Source organism: Aspergillus viridinutans (assembly GCF_018404265.1).
Source record: "Aspergillus viridinutans IFM 47045 DNA, scaffold_11, whole genome shotgun sequence".
NCBI lineage: Eukaryota > Fungi > Ascomycota > Eurotiomycetes > Eurotiales > Aspergillaceae > Aspergillus > Aspergillus viridinutans.
Genome location: NW_025091227.1, coordinates 124,097 through 142,330, shown reverse-complemented (window position 1 = coordinate 142,330; position 18,234 = coordinate 124,097). Strand labels below are relative to the sequence as shown.

At 45.2% G+C, this 18,234-nt stretch overlaps 7 protein-coding genes across 7 annotated transcripts; 3 read left to right on the top strand and 4 right to left on the bottom strand.

Annotated features, from left to right (window-relative positions):
* Positions 1 to 543: 543 nt before the first annotated feature.
* Aspvir_002211 (uncharacterized protein) lies at positions 544 to 2,703 on the top strand (the record flags this gene model as incomplete). Its single annotated transcript, XM_043273812.1, has 2 exons — positions 544 to 665; positions 852 to 2,703. The coding sequence occupies 2 exons, from the start codon at positions 544 to 546 to the stop codon at positions 2,701 to 2,703; spliced, it is 1,974 nt and encodes a 657-aa protein (XP_043129747.1).
* Positions 2,704 to 3,427: 724 nt separating this feature from the next.
* Positions 3,428 to 4,424, top strand: Aspvir_002210 (uncharacterized protein; the record flags this gene model as incomplete). The annotated part of the gene is made up of 2 exons (XM_043273811.1): positions 3,428 to 3,791; positions 3,844 to 4,424. 2 exons carry the CDS (start codon positions 3,428 to 3,430, stop codon positions 4,422 to 4,424), a joined length of 945 nt encoding a protein of 314 aa, XP_043129746.1.
* Positions 4,425 to 4,469: 45 nt separating this feature from the next.
* On the bottom strand, positions 4,470 to 7,638 carry Fma-KR (putative PKS-like enzyme; the record flags this gene model as incomplete). The annotated part of the gene is made up of 4 exons (XM_043273810.1): positions 4,470 to 4,781; positions 4,833 to 5,187; positions 5,235 to 5,419; positions 5,464 to 7,638. The coding sequence occupies 4 exons, from the start codon at positions 7,636 to 7,638 to the stop codon at positions 4,470 to 4,472; spliced, it is 3,027 nt and encodes a 1,008-aa protein (XP_043129745.1).
* Positions 7,639 to 8,000: 362 nt separating this feature from the next.
* fmaF (Fe(2+)/2-oxoglutarate-dependent oxygenase fmaF) lies at positions 8,001 to 8,816 on the bottom strand (the record flags this gene model as incomplete). Its single annotated transcript, XM_043273809.1, has 1 exon — positions 8,001 to 8,816. One exon carries the CDS (start codon positions 8,814 to 8,816, stop codon positions 8,001 to 8,003), a length of 816 nt encoding a protein of 271 aa, XP_043129744.1.
* A 511-nt stretch (positions 8,817 to 9,327) lies between these two features.
* Positions 9,328 to 10,222, top strand: fmaE (monooxygenase fmaE; the record flags this gene model as incomplete). The annotated part of the gene is made up of 2 exons (XM_043273808.1): positions 9,328 to 9,402; positions 9,470 to 10,222. The coding sequence occupies 2 exons, from the start codon at positions 9,328 to 9,330 to the stop codon at positions 10,220 to 10,222; spliced, it is 828 nt and encodes a 275-aa protein (XP_043129743.1).
* Positions 10,223 to 10,346: 124 nt separating this feature from the next.
* fpaI (putative methionine aminopeptidase, type I) lies at positions 10,347 to 11,781 on the bottom strand (the record flags this gene model as incomplete). Its single annotated transcript, XM_043273807.1, has 5 exons — positions 10,347 to 10,498; positions 10,560 to 11,106; positions 11,167 to 11,480; positions 11,546 to 11,582; positions 11,641 to 11,781. The coding sequence occupies 5 exons, from the start codon at positions 11,779 to 11,781 to the stop codon at positions 10,347 to 10,349; spliced, it is 1,191 nt and encodes a 396-aa protein (XP_043129742.1).
* Positions 11,782 to 12,530: 749 nt separating this feature from the next.
* Positions 12,531 to 12,857, bottom strand: Aspvir_002205 (uncharacterized protein; the record flags this gene model as incomplete). Its single annotated transcript, XM_043273806.1, has 1 exon — positions 12,531 to 12,857. The coding sequence occupies one exon, from the start codon at positions 12,855 to 12,857 to the stop codon at positions 12,531 to 12,533; it is 327 nt and encodes a 108-aa protein (XP_043129741.1).
* Between the last annotated feature and the right edge of the window lie 5,377 nt (positions 12,858 to 18,234).

The window sequence follows — 18,234 nt, the reverse complement described above, 5'->3', positions numbered from 1 at the left end:
TTAGAGGTCAGTTAATGTGTTAGATACTATATTTGGCTGCTTGAAGGATAGGAACCATGTCGGAACAGCATTGATATATCAGTCGTTCCCTGTCTCTCTTAACATTAAGGCCAGCTCATCTCTTTCCAAGGCACTGGTTACGACTAAAGCACATTACAGCGCCTAGTTAATATTCGGCGACATTTGTCTCATATGGATAAATACACTCATTAGTCACTAACTGCATGTCTCACCTCAGCAAGCGCCTTGGTTAGCCTCTGTTAGCCACCTTAGCCTATCTTCTCCACGAATAAGGGACACGCCAAGGTCTGTTGGATGCGTCTAACAAGGCTGAGCTCCCAAGTTCCCTTGAAGGCTGAGTCTGTCCCGCAACGAGACAGACAGGGCTAATCCTCTTCACAGTCCTTTCCTCACTTTCTTCCTTACAAACCTGCGAGAGGGCGGTCATCACCAACATGCAAGTTAATAGCGCCGTTGCTCTTCGGCGACTGTCGCTGAGCACAGGATCTAACCCCAGCAACCAAGCACCAGAGTATTCCGAGAATGACCTCTCCCCGGACTCGGCCACGTCTCACAACGAGGAGCCGCCGGCATATTCGCATGCACCTCCAGCAGCCCAGGTTCCTGGATGAGGATACAGTACGACGCTTCATCGCTCGCCATATGTCTTGATCCCCACGCTTCTGTATGCAGCCCTGGCAATATATGCGTGGGCTGCGATTGTCTACCTTTCCTTTCGTCCCATGCGCGCCAAGTCGTGGGGGGCACTTCTGAAAAAAACATTATTCCTATCCCAAATCATTGGACTACGTGTCGAATGAAAGCATTTATCGCTCTGCCGTGGTGATCAGGACCCTTATCATCGTCGTCACTCTACCATGGCTTTCAGCCGTATGCGCGAGTGCGGCCGTCATCTATGTGCAGAATCAAAAGACGGCCAACAGCCTGCGAATGCGCCAAGTCACGAATCTGGCAGACCGTCGATGGTTGGATATTACCCTGTACAAGGCGCTTGTCTCGGGAGGATGGAAGAGGCATGGCAGTCCATTTTTGGTTCTTGCCATCATTCTTCATCTGATTGCCGGCTTGACATATCCCATCCAGTCAATCTTCCTCGAAACAAAGACGATCCGTGTCCCCGAGACCATGAACAGGGTGGCTACCATAGCCGATCTTCCCTTCCTTACATACCCTGGCACAGCTACTTCACTCCTAGGCAATGACATCTTGACGGCTCGCAGAGCTCTCAGCGACGCGGACTCCATCACCTTTCAGCCGTTTTTGTGGCAAAACACGTCTGGTATACAATTACATACCCTGGATGACATTCTATCCTTGAACGACTCGTTCTATGCTCAGCTCCCGACTGGATTCAACACGGGCGTACTGCGACAGTTTGCGCCTCGCGTGAACTCCACCGCCACGTACGAGAGTATGACTGCCAGTCAATTTCCGTCGAACTGCGACAGTGTCCCTGGGTCTTTTTATTCCAAGTACTATTCCGAGTACACAGGATACGCACGCCCTGAAAGCTGGGGAGTCACTGCCTGCATGCCTGCCAACCTGACCAAATCACCATGGCAGAAGACGCGAGATCGTCAGGAGTTCTCTGAAACGCTTTATTTGAATTTCACCAGCACACAGGGTTACTCCAGCGACACGCCGACTGGTGGCAAGCTGTACCGAATCACGGTCAACACCACCGCCGGATACTTCGAGTTGCCGAACTACATGAATGAGGGCCTGCCCGGCCCACTACTGGAGAAGGACCCCCTTAGCCTCTGCGGCGCAGACTGTCGCTATCAGACCGTTGATATGAGCACCGACCGGGTCCGTCGCGATAACATTACCACCACAGACACCCTCGACGCAGCGTCCTGGGACCCCATCTCAACAGTCAACAAAGGGCCCCTTCTCACGACGGAACTCGCAATGTTTGGTCCAGGTTCATTCCTAGATACATTCGCTGCAAAACTCTCGGCCATCAAGGCCAGCGTCAACACAGCCAACTTCACAGGCGATATCTGTCTCGACGTCCCTCCACTTCTCAACCTGATCCTAAATGAGTCCTACGGCCTCCTTCCCCGACGATACTGCCTAGATGCTCCCGTGGGGATTCGCTACGAGGGCAACAATGCCGACAGCCTCATCCAGCAATGGCTCGGCTACTTCCTCAAAGGCGAGGACCGATTCCCCCTGGTCTTTACAGCGGCAGCCTTCCTATCCAACAAGCAAATGCTCGAGTCCGTGTCTGGTCAGTGGTGGATATACCAGGATCTGGGAGCCGAGATGGATATTCCCACCATCTCTCTCGCAGGGATAATCGTCGGCTCGGTCCTGATGGCCCTATACATCATCCCGCTGGTGGGACTCTCATTCTACGCGGATTGGTATCCACGGTGGACGGAACGGTTAGACTCCTTCGCGATGCTGCGCTTCGGGGCCGCGATTGGCGATAAACTGCTCCCTCTGCGGGTGGCCCGGACAGTGGATCAGATTCCGGTATTGGATGAAATCCCAGGTGTTGTGAGGGATGTGTCTATTCCGGATGGAGATGAGGTTCTCCCGATGGGCACTCTGGGGCTTGGGGATGGACGGCCGTTGCAGAGATATCGTCGGTATGAGGCTTTTAAGGAGAGTGACGAGCCTTTGACGCAGGTAGAGCACAGAACGCTGCGGTTGGAATTAATGATGTTCCGATAGAGGGTTAATCAATGCGGAGGAAGTGCTTTATCTGGGAATATAACTAAATATAACTGTGTACATATAGATCCATGTGTGGGACACGTCCAATAGGCTGTGCTAGTTGATTTCTAGCTTTCCACGCTACCATGATTCCTCTGCCAATTCCATGAACGGTGCGAATTGCTATAAAGAAGAGACATGCTATCAAAGAGCTGATGGTGAAAAACAGGACTGATGCAAAAAGGGGCTAACGCTGGCCATAGATTTCTGACATAACAGCAATTAAACCATTCTCTTTAGGTTCCCCCTTCAGTGAATGGCTAGCACAACTCTCTGTTGTAATATCACGCAGGGGCAGCACGATCTCCACGAATACTAGGATAGACGATATCATATAGTATAGACACGGAGGGAATGCTGGGTCCTGTGGTCCTTTTCTTTCCTAAAACAGTTTACAGAATTGCCCTCTTCGACTCTTCAGCACGACTGAATGATGCAATGACAAGGAGTGGATGACCAACCACTATGGATTCGTGATTACAGACGACTTCGGACCCCTGCGTTTCGGGCAATCAAATGCCAGGACCGACGCTTAGCAGGGCAGCTAAGGGCTAAGGTGCATCAAGATCAGCTTTCTCCGACATCGCCACCTAAGAAAAAGGAGCTTATATATAGAATGATACGACACCGCACAGGTTTAATGTCAAAAGTTACATGTGTGCCAATTTTCTTATTGTTCATCATGGATTTCAAGTTCGCACTACTCATAACTGTCGTTTCAGCACCACTATCTGTCTTCTTGTACAGACAGATCCGTGCGTCGCTCGAGGACATCCAACACACGCCAGAAGAACGTACCTTTACTCCTGCGAGAACTGGACCGGCGGTGCCAGGAGGACAAACATTTCCTAAAGCAGTGTACCCCATCGATGCCTTCCCGGGAAGCAGACAGTTCAAGACTGTATATGGAACAATCCATGTGTTCGAATGGGGCCCTGAGGATGGGGAAAAGGTGTTGCTGTTGCACTGCCTGGGTACACCCTGTATCGCATTGGGTGATATGGCTAAAGAATTGGTACGCAAAGGCTACAGGGTCATGATATTTGGTAAGTTGTATCTGTTCTTGACCCTTTGACTCTGACTGACATCGACTTGTAGATCTGTTTGGGCGGGGCTACTCCGATGCGCCGAATGACCTCGTCTTTGATGCAAGACTCTACACCACCCAAATTTTGCTGGTACTCGCTTCCTCCCCGCTATCCTGGACTGGCACTTCTGCCTTCCACATCATTGGCTTTTCCCTCGGTGGCTCGATCGCCGTGGCTTTCGCCGCCTACCATGCCACTATGCTCCGCTCCGTAACTCTGGTTTGTCCTGGAGGCCTCATCCGCACGTCGCACTTGAAGCCCTTAGACAAAATTCTATCGGCCATACCAGCAGCAACCGTTGCGGCAGAGGTTCAGTCACTCGTATGGAGTCGGGTTGGAGCATTCGCTTCGTTGGGAGGTATAGTACAGGGCAAAGGCATGATACCGAAGACGAGGTCCGGCAAGACATTACGGCGTGTGCTTCGGGAGTTGGTGGAGAATGGGGTCTACGGGGACTTGGATCGGAGTGTTGAGGTCCCAAGCACAGTCGAGGATCCGACAGCTGTACAAGTCGCGAGAGCCAAGGTTCGAGAGTACTTTAACAGGAACAAGGGTAAGCACAAGGCGATTGAGGCAAGGGAGACGGCATGAAACTGCAATATGTAGATAAACTATCTTCAGTGCAAAACTAAGATCCTATATAATATGTGAAAAGAGCAAGCTCTTGTGCCAGAAAGGTGGGGGATTGTCAGAGACGGTTTCTAGCCCGGTAATAATCTCCGGAGTCTCATCGCTCGTTCCAATGACGATTGCTTCGGCCAATATGTGATGAAGCTCACGCACGGAGACAAGCATATAATCCAGACCTCTCAACGTAGAAACCACAGCCTCCGAACCTCCACTGCTGTCAATATTTTGGATGAAACCGAGCCCTATGACCGGGCCAAGGTTGATCACCGAGGCAGGCAGGTTGCGCGCTCGTCTCTGGGACACCAAGCCGGTCATAAACTACAAAGTGGTCAGCATGTCATGACTCGAATGGAACCGGAAGAAAATTACATTATTAGCAGCATCGTAGTTGGCTTGGAAGGGCTGCCCAACCACAGCCGAGATGGACGAGAACAACAGAAAAAAGTCAAGATCATCGCTAGAGAAGACCTCGTCGAGAACCACAGACCCGTCCACCTTGGGCCTCAGGACTTCCTGTAGAATGTCGTATGTCAGATCAGGGAAGAAACAATTGGACTGAAGCATTGCACTGTTTGCCACACCTCCGATGGGGGGCATAGTGCTAAGAATGTGGTTGCGGAGGTTGATCATGTCTTGCTTCTTGGTCACATCAGCTGCCTTGATCACAACATTGGCGCCTTGCTTTTCTAGCTCTTTTGTCCACAGTCGGTCCTTGTTGGGATTCCTACTACTGTTAGTAGCTATCCATATCACAGTCTTGTCTGTACAAACCGGCTTGTGATTACAATGTGGCGCCCACCACTCTGTACTATCCATCGGGTGATAGACTGACCCATCTGCCCGCTAAGGCCGATGAGAACATATGTCTTGTTCGGCGAGAAAAGACCGGAAGGATCAATAGGACGAACAAGTGTGCCGGACTGTTGCTCAACGGGGTCTCTGGCCGTTACCCCCGCCTTAAACAGTTGAGACGATCGTTGCGCTTCTTATCGAAAAGCACCCTCGGGATGAGAAGTCGCCTTCCTTGCACGGAGAGCTCCGGTTCGACCGTCCACAGCCTGTATGAGCTATGATCTCTCATCCTAACACCGCCAATAAGCCGAAGGAAGCTCTCCGAGACACTTCTCTGGTTTCCATCAATATTGTCCAAGTCGAGGAGCTGCAGAACCTTCTCCGGGTTCTCAGCTTGGACGGCTCGCACAAGTCCAATTGTACCGCTTTGGTACGGATGTAGATTTCCAGCGCTATGAGTGACCCACAGGGCTATCTTGGACTTGTTTAACAGTTGATGTAGGCCGTGAAAGGTATCATGATTGAGGCATTCCAGCACTGACTGATCCAACTCGGTCAGACTAAGCACAGCTTCCACTTGGTCAAGGTCTTCGCTCTTCAAGTCGGTCAGGGACCTAATTACAATAACCTCCCCATCCCAGACACCTCTCAGTGTATCCTGGATTGTCTCGATAAATTGTTTAATCTCTTGCGAGATGCCACCTATAACAAGAAGCGTTCCTCTTGTAGTAAATGGCGGCGTCGAGTCAAGCGGACTTTTGAGAAAGCGGACTTGATCATCGACGGCCTGTGACAAGATGACAAAAGGCGAATCCCCTTCTGGGTTCTTTTGCAATAAATCAATTCCTGAAAACCCAACGCTCTGCAACATGTCGTGTATCTCTTTGCGGGCAGAGTCTGTTGCTTCCAGCGGAATGGCCTCTGTTACCGTCATCGTCTTCAGTAGAAAACCCCCTGGCTTTAAGAGACATCGGATGGATTTCAATGTAGCAGACTCCTCTGTGGAGGCCTTTAGAAGAATTATCAAGTCGAAAGAGCTCAGGTTGATTGAGCTGTTGGGGGTTGTTTCGTCCAACGTTCCAACGCCCCGTGGGATGTCGACGACTGCGAACTTGATATCTAGGTCGTCCGATATCAACCCCTGCCTCATATCCTCTATAGCCCGGTCCGATTCATCCGCAATCGTGTATGAGCCCATGGAATTTCCCAGCTCGTGACATAAAGCTTGTACCAAGTTGATGGAAGAGATTCCAACCTGGAGAATGTTTAACTTTGCGTAGCGATGTGAGATCAGTCTGGTTGCCGCCAGTAGGTACTTGTGAGCCTGCGACGGGCCCAAGCGCTCGTAACAGGCGATATGATCGTCATGCTCGAGCACTGCCCCCGAGAGAATGTCTGGTCGCCAGATCTTTTTCAAGTACAGCCGTTTGTCTTGCCTCTCGGTAGAGGGACTTATGGGAGTCATGGTGAGACTTTCGAGGCGGAATTGTAACTGCCCAGTCTCTGAACTGTAGACGTTGACGTCTCCATTGATTCTTGGTAACTCCGATTCATACCCTGCAGTATATTTCTGTAGGTGCGCCTCGACAGTTACTGAGGCTGGTGTATCGAGGCCGAAACATGAATTCGGAAACAATGCCAGACGCCCGATCTTTGTAGGTGCGAACGTCGTCCATAATGAACCATCCCGAGGGGCGGCGAAGGCAAGTAAAAGTGTCTGGAAGCAAGCTTCCAGGATGGCTGGGTGAAGCAGAGCTGATATACTTGATGCTCCCCCGGTCATCGGCGCGACAACAGCGCATGCATAGTCCATACGCCTCTCAGCAGAAGTCAAAGCTCTGAAAGGTCCACTATAGCTCAGGCCTACTTCGCTTAGGGAATCATAAAATTGGTTGATGTTCACAGGCCTCAACCCGCACGGTTTGGGTTGTCTGGAGGAGGATAATAATGCTAACTCGTCGTCTGCGAAAGTCATGCGTAACCTTCCCGTGGCTACAGTGGCCATGTTTGGGTCCTGCGCGGCGCTCCTGTTGAGACTTAACTCTGCATGGATGGTGTCAATCCCATCATTACCAGAGTCGACAAGACTGCTTATTGAGAGCGAGGTCTCAATCTCCACTGAAGATGCTTCTAGTACAATCGGCCGTCCGATGGTAACGTCAGAGAGCTCGATGCTGTCTGCTTGTTTACCATTGCGGATATCCATGGCGGCCGCAAGGGCCATGACGCAAAACAGAGCTGTAGGGATAACGGCCTGATTCTGTATGTGGTGAGCTTCTAGCCATGGCAAGTCCTCTAACTTGAAGACGCGCCGCCATCTCGGCTCAAATCCCGTAGCACCAGGGACTCGGTTCCCCAACAGCTCGTTAGGCAATTCTAGCATGACTGGTTTGACTGAATGTATCGAAGAGGAGTACTCCCACCTCATGAGAAGTGTCGGGCCCAGTAAGTTGCAACTTCTGGAAACGGCAATATTCGAAAAGGTTCGGACGGGAGGAGCAAAGCTACCTGGGAACTCAACATTCGGACTAATTCGGTGGACATAGGGTCCTTCTACACTGAGGCCAGCAATCAATGCGACAATATTACGTTGGAAAGCTCACTTCAATCAGCTCCTACAGATTCATCCGCAGGTTAAACGATTCTTACGATTATATTCAGATCGCAAAACGGACTATTATTTCAAACTGCCTTAGTAAACTGTGATATATCCGCACGTGCACACTTTCTTCCTCCGTACATGACTCAAGCACTAACTGCCGTTGTATCCTTTTTCGAAGGGTACTTTTGAGCCATATAAGTCAGATCGCCCTTCACAACATACCCAATATGGCTCAGTGCGAGCAGTTCCTTCATCTGCGGGCTAAGCGTCTCTTGAAGCTCCTTTGGCAGCTTGGCTGACCAGTTTGTCAGGGGCCGCATGTGAGGCGCAGAGTAATAGGCAAAGAGAATGGCTCGATCCTCGTCCTTGGTAACGTTGGAACCGGAGGTGTGCCATAGGCGCCCATCAATGACAACAATGTCGCCTGCATCAGCTTCAAATGGGACCAGCAGATCCGGTGCGTTATCGGGCACATCCTCCCAGGTGATCCACTTGTTTGAGCCTTGGATATACAAGGTTGCACCGTTCTCCTTGGTCATCCTCGTCAGGCACCAAATCACGTTGACTGCCCAGATATCCAACCACGGCGCTGGAAGGACGATGCTCTGGTCCGAGTGCAGAGCCATGCTCTCCGCGCCAGGACGAGCAATGTTGGCAGAGAAGTTGCTGACCAGCAGCTGTTCGCCTAGCAAGGACTTGGCCAAGTCTAGGCCGGTCGGGTTGATGAGCATGTCTCGCCAGTATGCGTCCAACTCGGGGAGATAAAAGACGCGCACGTTCGCAGGGTTGGGATCCAAGATAGGCTGAAAAGTGTCCTCGCCACGAGCCTCAGAGGCAGCTTTCGCCTGCCAGAGACGATCGAGTGCATCTTTAGCTTCCTCTTTGGAGAGGACCGCAGGGATCTTGACCCAGCCATGCTCTTTTAGATGAGCCTTGGCGTCTACCATGTTTAGCGTCATGGTCTCGAAGAGGGTCACTAGATTGTTGGTGGTTCAGGGGTGCATTCTCGATCTTGAGCATAGGGACACTCACTGACTAGCTAATAGTGCCTTCATGGCTACTCGTTCTCGGCAAGTTACATGTTGTGTTCGGTAAATTCGGTCAGTCCCGAAAGGAAACAGGACCGAAGGCCTCCGAAGACGTTGCTCTAGAATATCACTGACACCTCTGCCGAGTAAAAGGATTTTGGAGGGGACAGTTGATTTGATTTGCATTGATTACTGTTTTAGACAGAAATAGATGGTGTCATAAGCTTGTATAACCCCCACCGCAATAGTACCAGGACTTGGTGCTTGAGAAGGTAATTAGTATATACTTAGCATTACAAGTAGAAAGCCGCACTAAGGGGCGTTCTTCTCTCGTGACTGTAATACCTGTTAGGCAGCAAAGCATCGGCCGTGAGGATACATATACTCTTCATCACTCACATTTGTGAATGCTAACTTCTCTCCAACTGCCTCAAACTTGACAATGGACCAGTCTATGAAGCCCCTTCTCCCGCCCACAGAACGACCACGTCGACATCTGACGGCTTCTGCCATCTCCGTAAGCCACTCAATGAATGGTTGAAAATCAGGATCTGAAAGTGAACTGCTAACGCCATCATCAACAGCTCGTTCTCCCAAATCAATTCAGTCTCAGCACGCTTCTTTGCATCGGGTCCCTTATGCAGATCATCCTCTGCGCCATCCTCCCCCTCCGCTACGCCGCCATCCCATGTACAACTGTCCTTCTCGTATCCATCCTCTCCACGATCCAAAGTTGCTTCCAGCCGAAAACGAATCCTTTCATGACCCATGTCGTTCCCGGAAGAACTACGGCGCAGATCCCAGGCAAAGATGGGAAATATGGCCCTGAGCCAGGCAAGGGCTCAGTGGTAGTGTTCCACCTCGGAATACAATACAACCACCCCCTGGGAATCTTTGCACCGCACACGCTCGAAATCTCGAACGCGTTTCTCGCCATGCAGCAGGATATACTCCGCCGTAAGGACGAGCTCGGCTTGCTGGCGGTTCAGAATTGGCGAGGCAGCGAGCGCAGCTCCAACAACACCACACTCATAAAGTATTTCTTCAAAGACGTGGAAAGTATTCATAAATTTGCCCACGAACCGCTACATAAGGAGATTTGGGCGTACTATAACCAGTATCACCCTGGCCATGTGGGTATCTTCCATGAGACGTTTATCACGAAAGACGGCGGATACGAGAGCATGTATGTAAATTGCCATCCAATTCTGCTTGGACGAGGTGAGGTGAAGGTCAATAGTCGCAAAGACGGCACAGAGGAGTGGATGGGGACGCTGGTCAGTGCTGACACACCAGGTTTGAAGTCTTTTAAAGCAAGATTGGGTAAAGATGATTAAGCTGGAGGCAAGGTCCTCCTCCAATGACAAAAGTTGCGCCGCTTCAGATACACGACTTACGTAGACCTGACAGGCGAACGACCCTTATCCAGTACCCCCTTTGACCCTCCACTCGCCTATATCCTTAGTTTTTTACTTCCCCATTTGCATCTCCATTTGCCTTTCCGTTGGCATTTCCGTTGGTAATATCCGGTATGGGGATTGGCCCGCCTGGAGAGTTCTCCAGTCTCGCCGTCAAAACCTCGACGCCTGTTTCCGTAACAAGCAGAGTATGTTCTATCAATGTTCAAATTAGTATCTAGAGCCTTCAACTGGCCTCGGAAATGTCCATACGCACCGAATTGTGCTGTCCGCTTGCCGTCGACGGTAACATTTGTCCAGTCATCTGGCCAATACTTTTCTCGGTTGCCGCCCAAAGCCAGGATCGGTTCAATCGTAAATGTCATCCCAGGTTTGCATGTGCCCACAGCCTTGTTCTTCGCGTAGTGGGGTATCCAAGGAGGAGGGTGGAATTCCGAGTTGATACCGTGGCCGCCCCAAGTCTTAATGACGACAAGGCCTCTCGAGGCTGCGTGCTTCTCAATGATCTTGCCAAACTCTCGGATCGGTACACCGGGTTTGACGATCTCAATAGCCATGTCCAAGGCCTCCCGCGTCGTTTCCACGAGTCTGACCGAGTCGGGATCCGCTTTGGCCTTGTCACCAACATAGTAGGTCTCGTTCAAGTCGGCGTGATATCCTCCGTTGTACAGAGAAACGTCCAGGTTGAGAATATCGCCATCAAGAAGAACTCGCTGATCAGGGATGCCGTGGCATACCACCTCATTGGGCGATGTACATATTGACTTGGGAAAGTGGTTGTAGTTGAGTGGAGAAGGATATGACTACCCCCCTGGTTTAGCGAACAGCTTGACATGTTTCACACAGGCGTGACCGTCACTTACATCTCGCTCGATGCAAGCATTGTGGCAGATTTCATCCAAGTAATCTGTGGTCACCCCGGGCTTCACTGCCGCGGCAGTGATGTCGAGTACTTCTCGAGCCAACCTGCACACTTTGCGCATGGCCTGCTGGCCCTTTGCATCCAAGAGGTCCCATTTTGACCTGCTCAAGCGCATCTCACGCCTTGGAATGCCCGTCTCGGCCCAGTCGGGACGCTTGATTGATTTGGGGACCAATCGTCGCGGGGAGAGTGGATATACGGGTCTGACCGAGCCAGTGAATGCGTATGTGGGAAAGGGGTTGTAAAGTCCGGTAGCTGTGGCGCGATTAGCGAACCAAGTTCTGAGTAGCGGGAGTGTGCCGCCTTGGAGGGGTGGTTACCATTTTGTGTTTTGTGCATCATCGCCTTGTGTGTGGTCTGGAGATAACCAATATTAGCTGCTCAGCGATGAGACGTCCGCGCGGATGTAACCTACCCAGTTCTTCTTAAAGCAGTCTCGAGAGCAGAAGTAACTGCCTTTGACGCCGAGCTTCAGACATGTCGGGCATTGTAAGGTCCCCGCTTCATTGTCACAATCGGTGCCGCAGCACTTTTTCTTGGGATCGGAGTCGGACATTTGCGCGGGGATCACGATCGTATGCTCTGACGAGTCGAAGAAGAAGATGGGAAGACCCTTTACTTTCAATTCGAATTTTTCGCGATGATGAGCGATGACAGCGAAGGAGGAGAGTTTGTTGAAAGTAGACTAGGTATGAGATGGTGGTGAAATGTAAGTTGTCACGTTACCGCTCGTTACAAAGAATGGTCAGATCCACTTCCACGTGACCATCTACACCCTGACCCACATGGCATCTTACATAAGCAGATCCGATTCGAAGGGATCGAAACAGGAGATGTACTAGTGCTGTACTGTAAAATTACTAGGTAGGTACTAGCGGGATACTGTCACGCCACATCTACTACCTTAGGTAAGGTTCTAAGGTAAGTTTCGGGTAACCAAAAGTGGGGCAGCCTAGGTACCCCATAAAAACAAATTTTAATTCCATTTTATTTCACGTTCTGTCGTAAGTTTCAAATTGTTACCTATCTGCCTTACTAACTCGTTACCTACAAGTGGTTGAAAATGTTGTCACTTGATACCTGTAAGTATCTCAAGGGTGATCAGACATCCATTAATATCTCAAGGCATGAATGGTCGCTGGTGTATTGAACTTGTTGACTAGTTCAGCATAGAAACAACCAAAAGACACATCACACATGCCAGACGCTGATAATGCAAACCAATACAGAGTACATACATGTATCGCTTATCCAAGACAGGAGGCAATCCATTGTAGCAGGTCAGCCCGACTCAGCGCCGAGGTTTCACGAAAGCCCCTCGGTGACAGTGACCAAGGTGGCGGCCAAGATGCAAAGAAAGGCTGGAACATTCACCAACAGTGTTCGTGCGCGGTGTTTGGGCAGCCATTCCTGGAGTGCGTCCTCATTTCTGACTCCGGCGGTCTTGACATCGCCAATGCGGCCAAGGATAGCAAACATGGTCGGCCCCCAGCAAAAGTGAGCGATACTGAACAGCGCGCCGGCGAAGTACAGGTTGCGAGCCTCGCTACTCTGACGGCTAAGACCATTGATAACACAAAGGACGGTGGCAGGAGGGTAGGTCAAGCCGATACCCCAGATCCCAGGACTCATGAAAGCGGGCAGGTATCGAGGGAGGAGTTTGCCACTCGGGTGGGCTGCGTCGTTGCGTAGGGACGGGTGTAAGAATCAATCAATCAATCAATCAATCAAGATTCTATTAACCTGATGTAGCCTATCTATTAAAGTGATTAGCTATGCAGGCACTTCGCCAATGAAGTAGGAATCTAGTATCTAAACACCTAAAGCCCATAATTAACCCATAAATGCAGAAGAGACATAGGAAATTAGTATATAGCTATATTAAAAGTAGATTATATAACTAAAGCAGCCTGCTATCTAGCTATATATCTCCCCTATACCACCTTAGTGTATTAAACACCTATCCTACCTTATTCTATATAGTCATTCTAAATATAGTATGATTCTATGCCTAGGAAGACCCTTCCTAGGCAGCTATTTAGTCTATTTAACTATTATCTTCTATATCTATTCTAGAGCCTTATAGGAGGCTTCTATATTCCTAGTCCTRCTCTATTAGTTCTACTRRTTCTATTATCTYAGTRTAGYAGAACTAGCTGAGCAGGCCTATTTAATATATAAATTTAGTAATATAGTAGATTACCTATAGRTTAGATATAAGTATATTATAATCTAATAGTTTCCCCTAGAGTCYCTCTATATTATATAGCTTAGCTATTATCTTCCTRYAGRTATCTATATRYAGTAAGYACTATAGRAGTATATACTTAGRGRTCTAAGACCCCTCTYTATAGCTATACTAGTYTAAGTTATAGGCCTTAATCTTAAAGAGGAAGTATTATAGACTAATCTATATAGTCTATATCTAAATAATAATTAATATATATAGCTTTAGTAGGCCCTTATAGAGTCCTAGATTCTTCTTATAAGGGGCCTTTATTAGCTACTATATTAGCTTAGCCCCTTTCTCTATCTTCTACTATTTCTTCTAGTATTACTAGATTTATTAGTAGATAGCTTACTTAGCTATTATAGTAAGCTAGATAATTAGTTATTTTAGCTGCTCTGCTAAGCTTAATTTAATCTTACTATCTTATATAGTAGCCTTCTTTACTACCTTATTTATAGTCTTATTCTCTACCACACCTATATAGGCAGGGATCTAGTATATCTTTATATTATCTAGAGGTAGCCTGCATACCCCTAGGGCCCTTACTTCCTTATATATATTATCTAAAATATATTAGCTAGAGGGGCAGCATGGGTTCTGTACTACCTAGATAGTAGCCTAGCTATTAGTAAAGATAGTAAGTAAGTATAGGCTTAATGCTCTAGTAGTAGTAGTATATAGTACTATATAGATTCTATCTAGTTTAGTAGTATAGATAGTTAAATCTATCTTTATACCTAGATAGTTCTAGTAAATCTATTAGTTATAGGGGTAGATAGCTAAGGCACCTATATAGCCCTAGTAGCTACTATTATTAGTATAGATAACTAAGTACTAATTATTAACCTTTTTATATATCTTATTATAGGTTATTAGTGTAGCTTTATAGTCTATAATTATATAATAGAGGGGTAGCTCCTATAGGGGGAGTATATATACTTTCTATATTTCTTATTCTTCTAGGTATCTTAGGGTAGGGTCTAGCAGGCTACCCCTCTTCCTAAGTATCTCTAGTAGAGTAAGGCTACTCTACTATATCTCCTTAGTTAGTTATAACTTCCCTATAAGTCCTTATAGGTATATAAAATATAGCTCTATTTAGATTTAAATAGTAGTTTCCTTAATGATTTATTATATCTGTAGGTGGATTAGTAATAGATATAATTCTATATTAAGTATAGCTATAGTGGTTCCCTAGAAGGCATTACTAATTAGTATAATAGTATATTTCTAGATCTTAGTAAATTTATTAATAATCTTAGTCTATTTCCCTGCTGGAATCAGCCTGCTAGTAGGGCTAAACCATGCTATAACTCTATATAGTAGCTATAGGATAACTATACTATAATAGATTATATATATAGCCTCTAATAAAGTACCCTAGGTTAATCTAGTAATGCTTTATAGTGCCTCTAGGCTACTATTTATATAGTTAATTACCTTAGTATAGTAGGTGTTAAAGAAAAGGGTTTTATTAAGCTAGATACTAAGGTATCTAGCTAATTTAGTAGGTTAAATAGTGGTTTCCTTATAGTAGATAGGTATTTAATCATAGCCTTTATATTTACCTGATTCCTAGATATTAATAGGGCCTATTAGGGTTAACTTATAGGGTTATTCTAGTTCTTTTAGGTTAGTGAAGTAGATTAGTTTAAACTTATTAGGGGTGAACTTAGTAGTATACTTACTAGCCTAGTAGTCTACTTTCTCTAGGTACTTCTCCAGGACTATAATATTCTAGGCATAGGTCTGACTAATAGTAAGTATATAGGAGTTATCTATCTAGCTAATAGATATAGTTTTTATATTATTAAGCTAGTAGACTAGTATTTAGATTAGTAGGGTATTAAAAATTAAGAAAAGGATGGGTAAGAGGGGGCTACCTTATAGAATCCCTATTATAGTTATAAATAGGTCACTGAGGAACCCAGGTAGCTATAGGTGGGTGTAATAATTTAATAGGAAGGATTATAGCTAGTTAGTAACCTAGCCTAGCTATATAGTTTAGAGATTATGTAGTAGGTATTAGAGGGAGATATTATTAAATATATTAGAGATATCTAGTAGTAGTATACTAACCTTCTATCTAGACCCCTAAGTATAATAGATTATATTAATAATTAGTTAGATAGTATAGTTAATAGAGACACCTTTCTAGCTACCTAAGTAATCTTTTAGGAGTAAGCTATATTCTTCTAGCACCTAGGAGATATAGAGTGTGATAATTAACTCTAGGATCTTATCTAGAATATTAAGTAGGGTAATAGGATAGTAGGACTTTAGAAGATAGAAATCTTAGGGGGCTGCCTTATAAAGAATAACTATAGTAGATACCTAGAAGTATTAGGAATTATAATTAATATAGATATAGGTATTAAATAGGGTCTTAGTTACCTAGATAAAAGTTAGGATGGCTATTAAGGCATGCTAGATCTTATTTAGGATAGTATCTAGTCCTAGTACCTTCTTAGGAGGTGCACACCTAATGGCTTTAGTAATTTCTTAATTATTAATTTTAGGGAAGATAATATTCTATAATTAGTTATATATTCTACTCTCTATATCTAAGAGGTCTGTAGCTAGTGGTACTAGGAAGAAGGTCTTATAGAGTAGGTTAGCTTTCTACTTAGCTATCTCTATAATATAATCTCTATAGTAGAGGGTAGGGATGATATCTATCTAGCTATCTCTTTAGTAATTCTAGGCCTACTTAGTAATGTACTATATGCCCTAGGGGCCTTAATTAACTATTTATTATATATATTTATAATAGCTATACTATAGGGATTAGGAGATGACCTTCCCTTTCTAGTTATAGGCCTTAGTATATATGGTCTAGTCATCATTAGTGTGTATGCTAGTGTAGATTTATTAGTAGAGATATACTAGCTTAATTATCTTAGTATATTTAGATATCTAGTTAGGGTTAGCCTACTTAGAGGGGTGGGCTTATAGTATAGAATAGGTAATAGCTTACTAGATAACTTTAATAAGGTAGTTAGTAGTATTATTAATCTAATAGGGGGTTTTAAGATTCCTAGTCTACCTATGTAGGTTAAGATTAGAGGATATAAATATACAGAGCTTCTATATATCTATAGCCTTCTAGTTATAATATTTAGGGGCCTGCAGTGGGGGCATTATAATATTAAGAAGTAGGTAAATTAGTAGATAGTTAGAATTAGTATAGATATTAGGGGCTACCTTACAGGCTATAAGGTAGGCTATTAGGTCTATAGATCTAAATATTAGGTTAATAGTTAACTAGTAGCCCTGCTTATTATAGATGGCAGTGCCTGATTCTATCCATAGATCTAGGAGCTAGGTGTTAGTTAGTTCTAATAGTTTATTAGACCTAGAGTTAGTATAGCAGATGTGGTTGCCGCCCCAGGCTAGGTAGTGGAGGTTAAAATCTTCTAGGAGTAGGTAGCTACTATCCTACTAGTCTAGGACCTGCTCTAAGAGGTTAAGGGTATTAGTTTAGGTATTAGTATCTAGGTATAGATTATAGATATTATATAGATAGAGTATTCTAGTATTATAGTATAGCTTAAGCTTCTAGTAGTCCTATAAGTGGGCTGTATACTTCTATTTAGTAGGGTCTATCTAATAAGAGATATAGAGGTAGACCTAGGTATAGCTACTAGTTTCTATTACCTTAGGGTAGAGCAGCTAGTAAGTTACTTAAGTAGGATAGTAGGTAGTATCTTAGTATAGGTTATCCTATAGTTCCTAGATGGTAATAATATCTACTTTTAGGACCTCTAGGTTATATAAAAACTAAGCTATTACTATATTCTTAGAGCAGTGCACATTATATTATAGTATTTAGAATATACTATTTATAGAAGGTATAGTATGGGGTGTTCTATATACTCTTTTAATAGCTATTAGTAAACTAGGGTATTCTAGCTTCTATAGAGAAGTTAATCTAAGGGTCCTTTTCTAGTTAGATAGGGCTATCTACCCCCTACTTCTACTTCTTCTTCTTACTACAGGTGCTAGAATTAGTATTAGTATCCTTATCTTATAGAATTAAGCTAGGCTACTAATTACTTTCTAGGGTATTAGGGAGCTTAGTATAGCTATTCTTATTATTAGTAGTAGTATTATTATCCTAGTATATATTAAGGTAGGTCCTGTGCGCAGTAGCTATCTATTAGTTTTATAATTATTTTAGAGGGTAGTCATCACCTTTATTAGTTAAGTCTAGTAGATTAATATTATTTAGGTAGTCTATGATTTAAGTAGAGTAGTAGGAGGTGGTAGAGCTAGTTTAATTAATTAAGCTAGTTTAGTTAGTTAGGCTAGTTTAATTAGTTAGGGCCTTCTTATTTATAGATATAGAAGAGGCTTTAGGGTATAGTGCTAGGAGGGTAAATAAGATATTATTAATACTCTAGTCTATTAATAATATTAGGGATAATATTATGGTAGGTGCCTGCCTATAGGGTGGCTACTTATAGGATAGCTCTAATCTTACTTTCTTAGACCTCTTAAATAGTCTAGTAGCCTTCTTTACTATAGTAGAGCTCTTAGTACCCTTAGTTGTGAAAAAGAAATAAGAATACTAGTGAGTTATATGTATGGAAATAACAAAGGAAATTCACTAGTATGAAGGGGAATAGATAGCTCAGTAGAATATTAGAAAGAATAATGTAAGATAAAATTAAAGAGTTGATTGGGATTAAGGATGTTAACTATAGAGAGGATATCAAGGGTATATTTATAGGTAATCCCTCCTAGGCCTAGACTATTCTATATTTTGAATAATCTTGC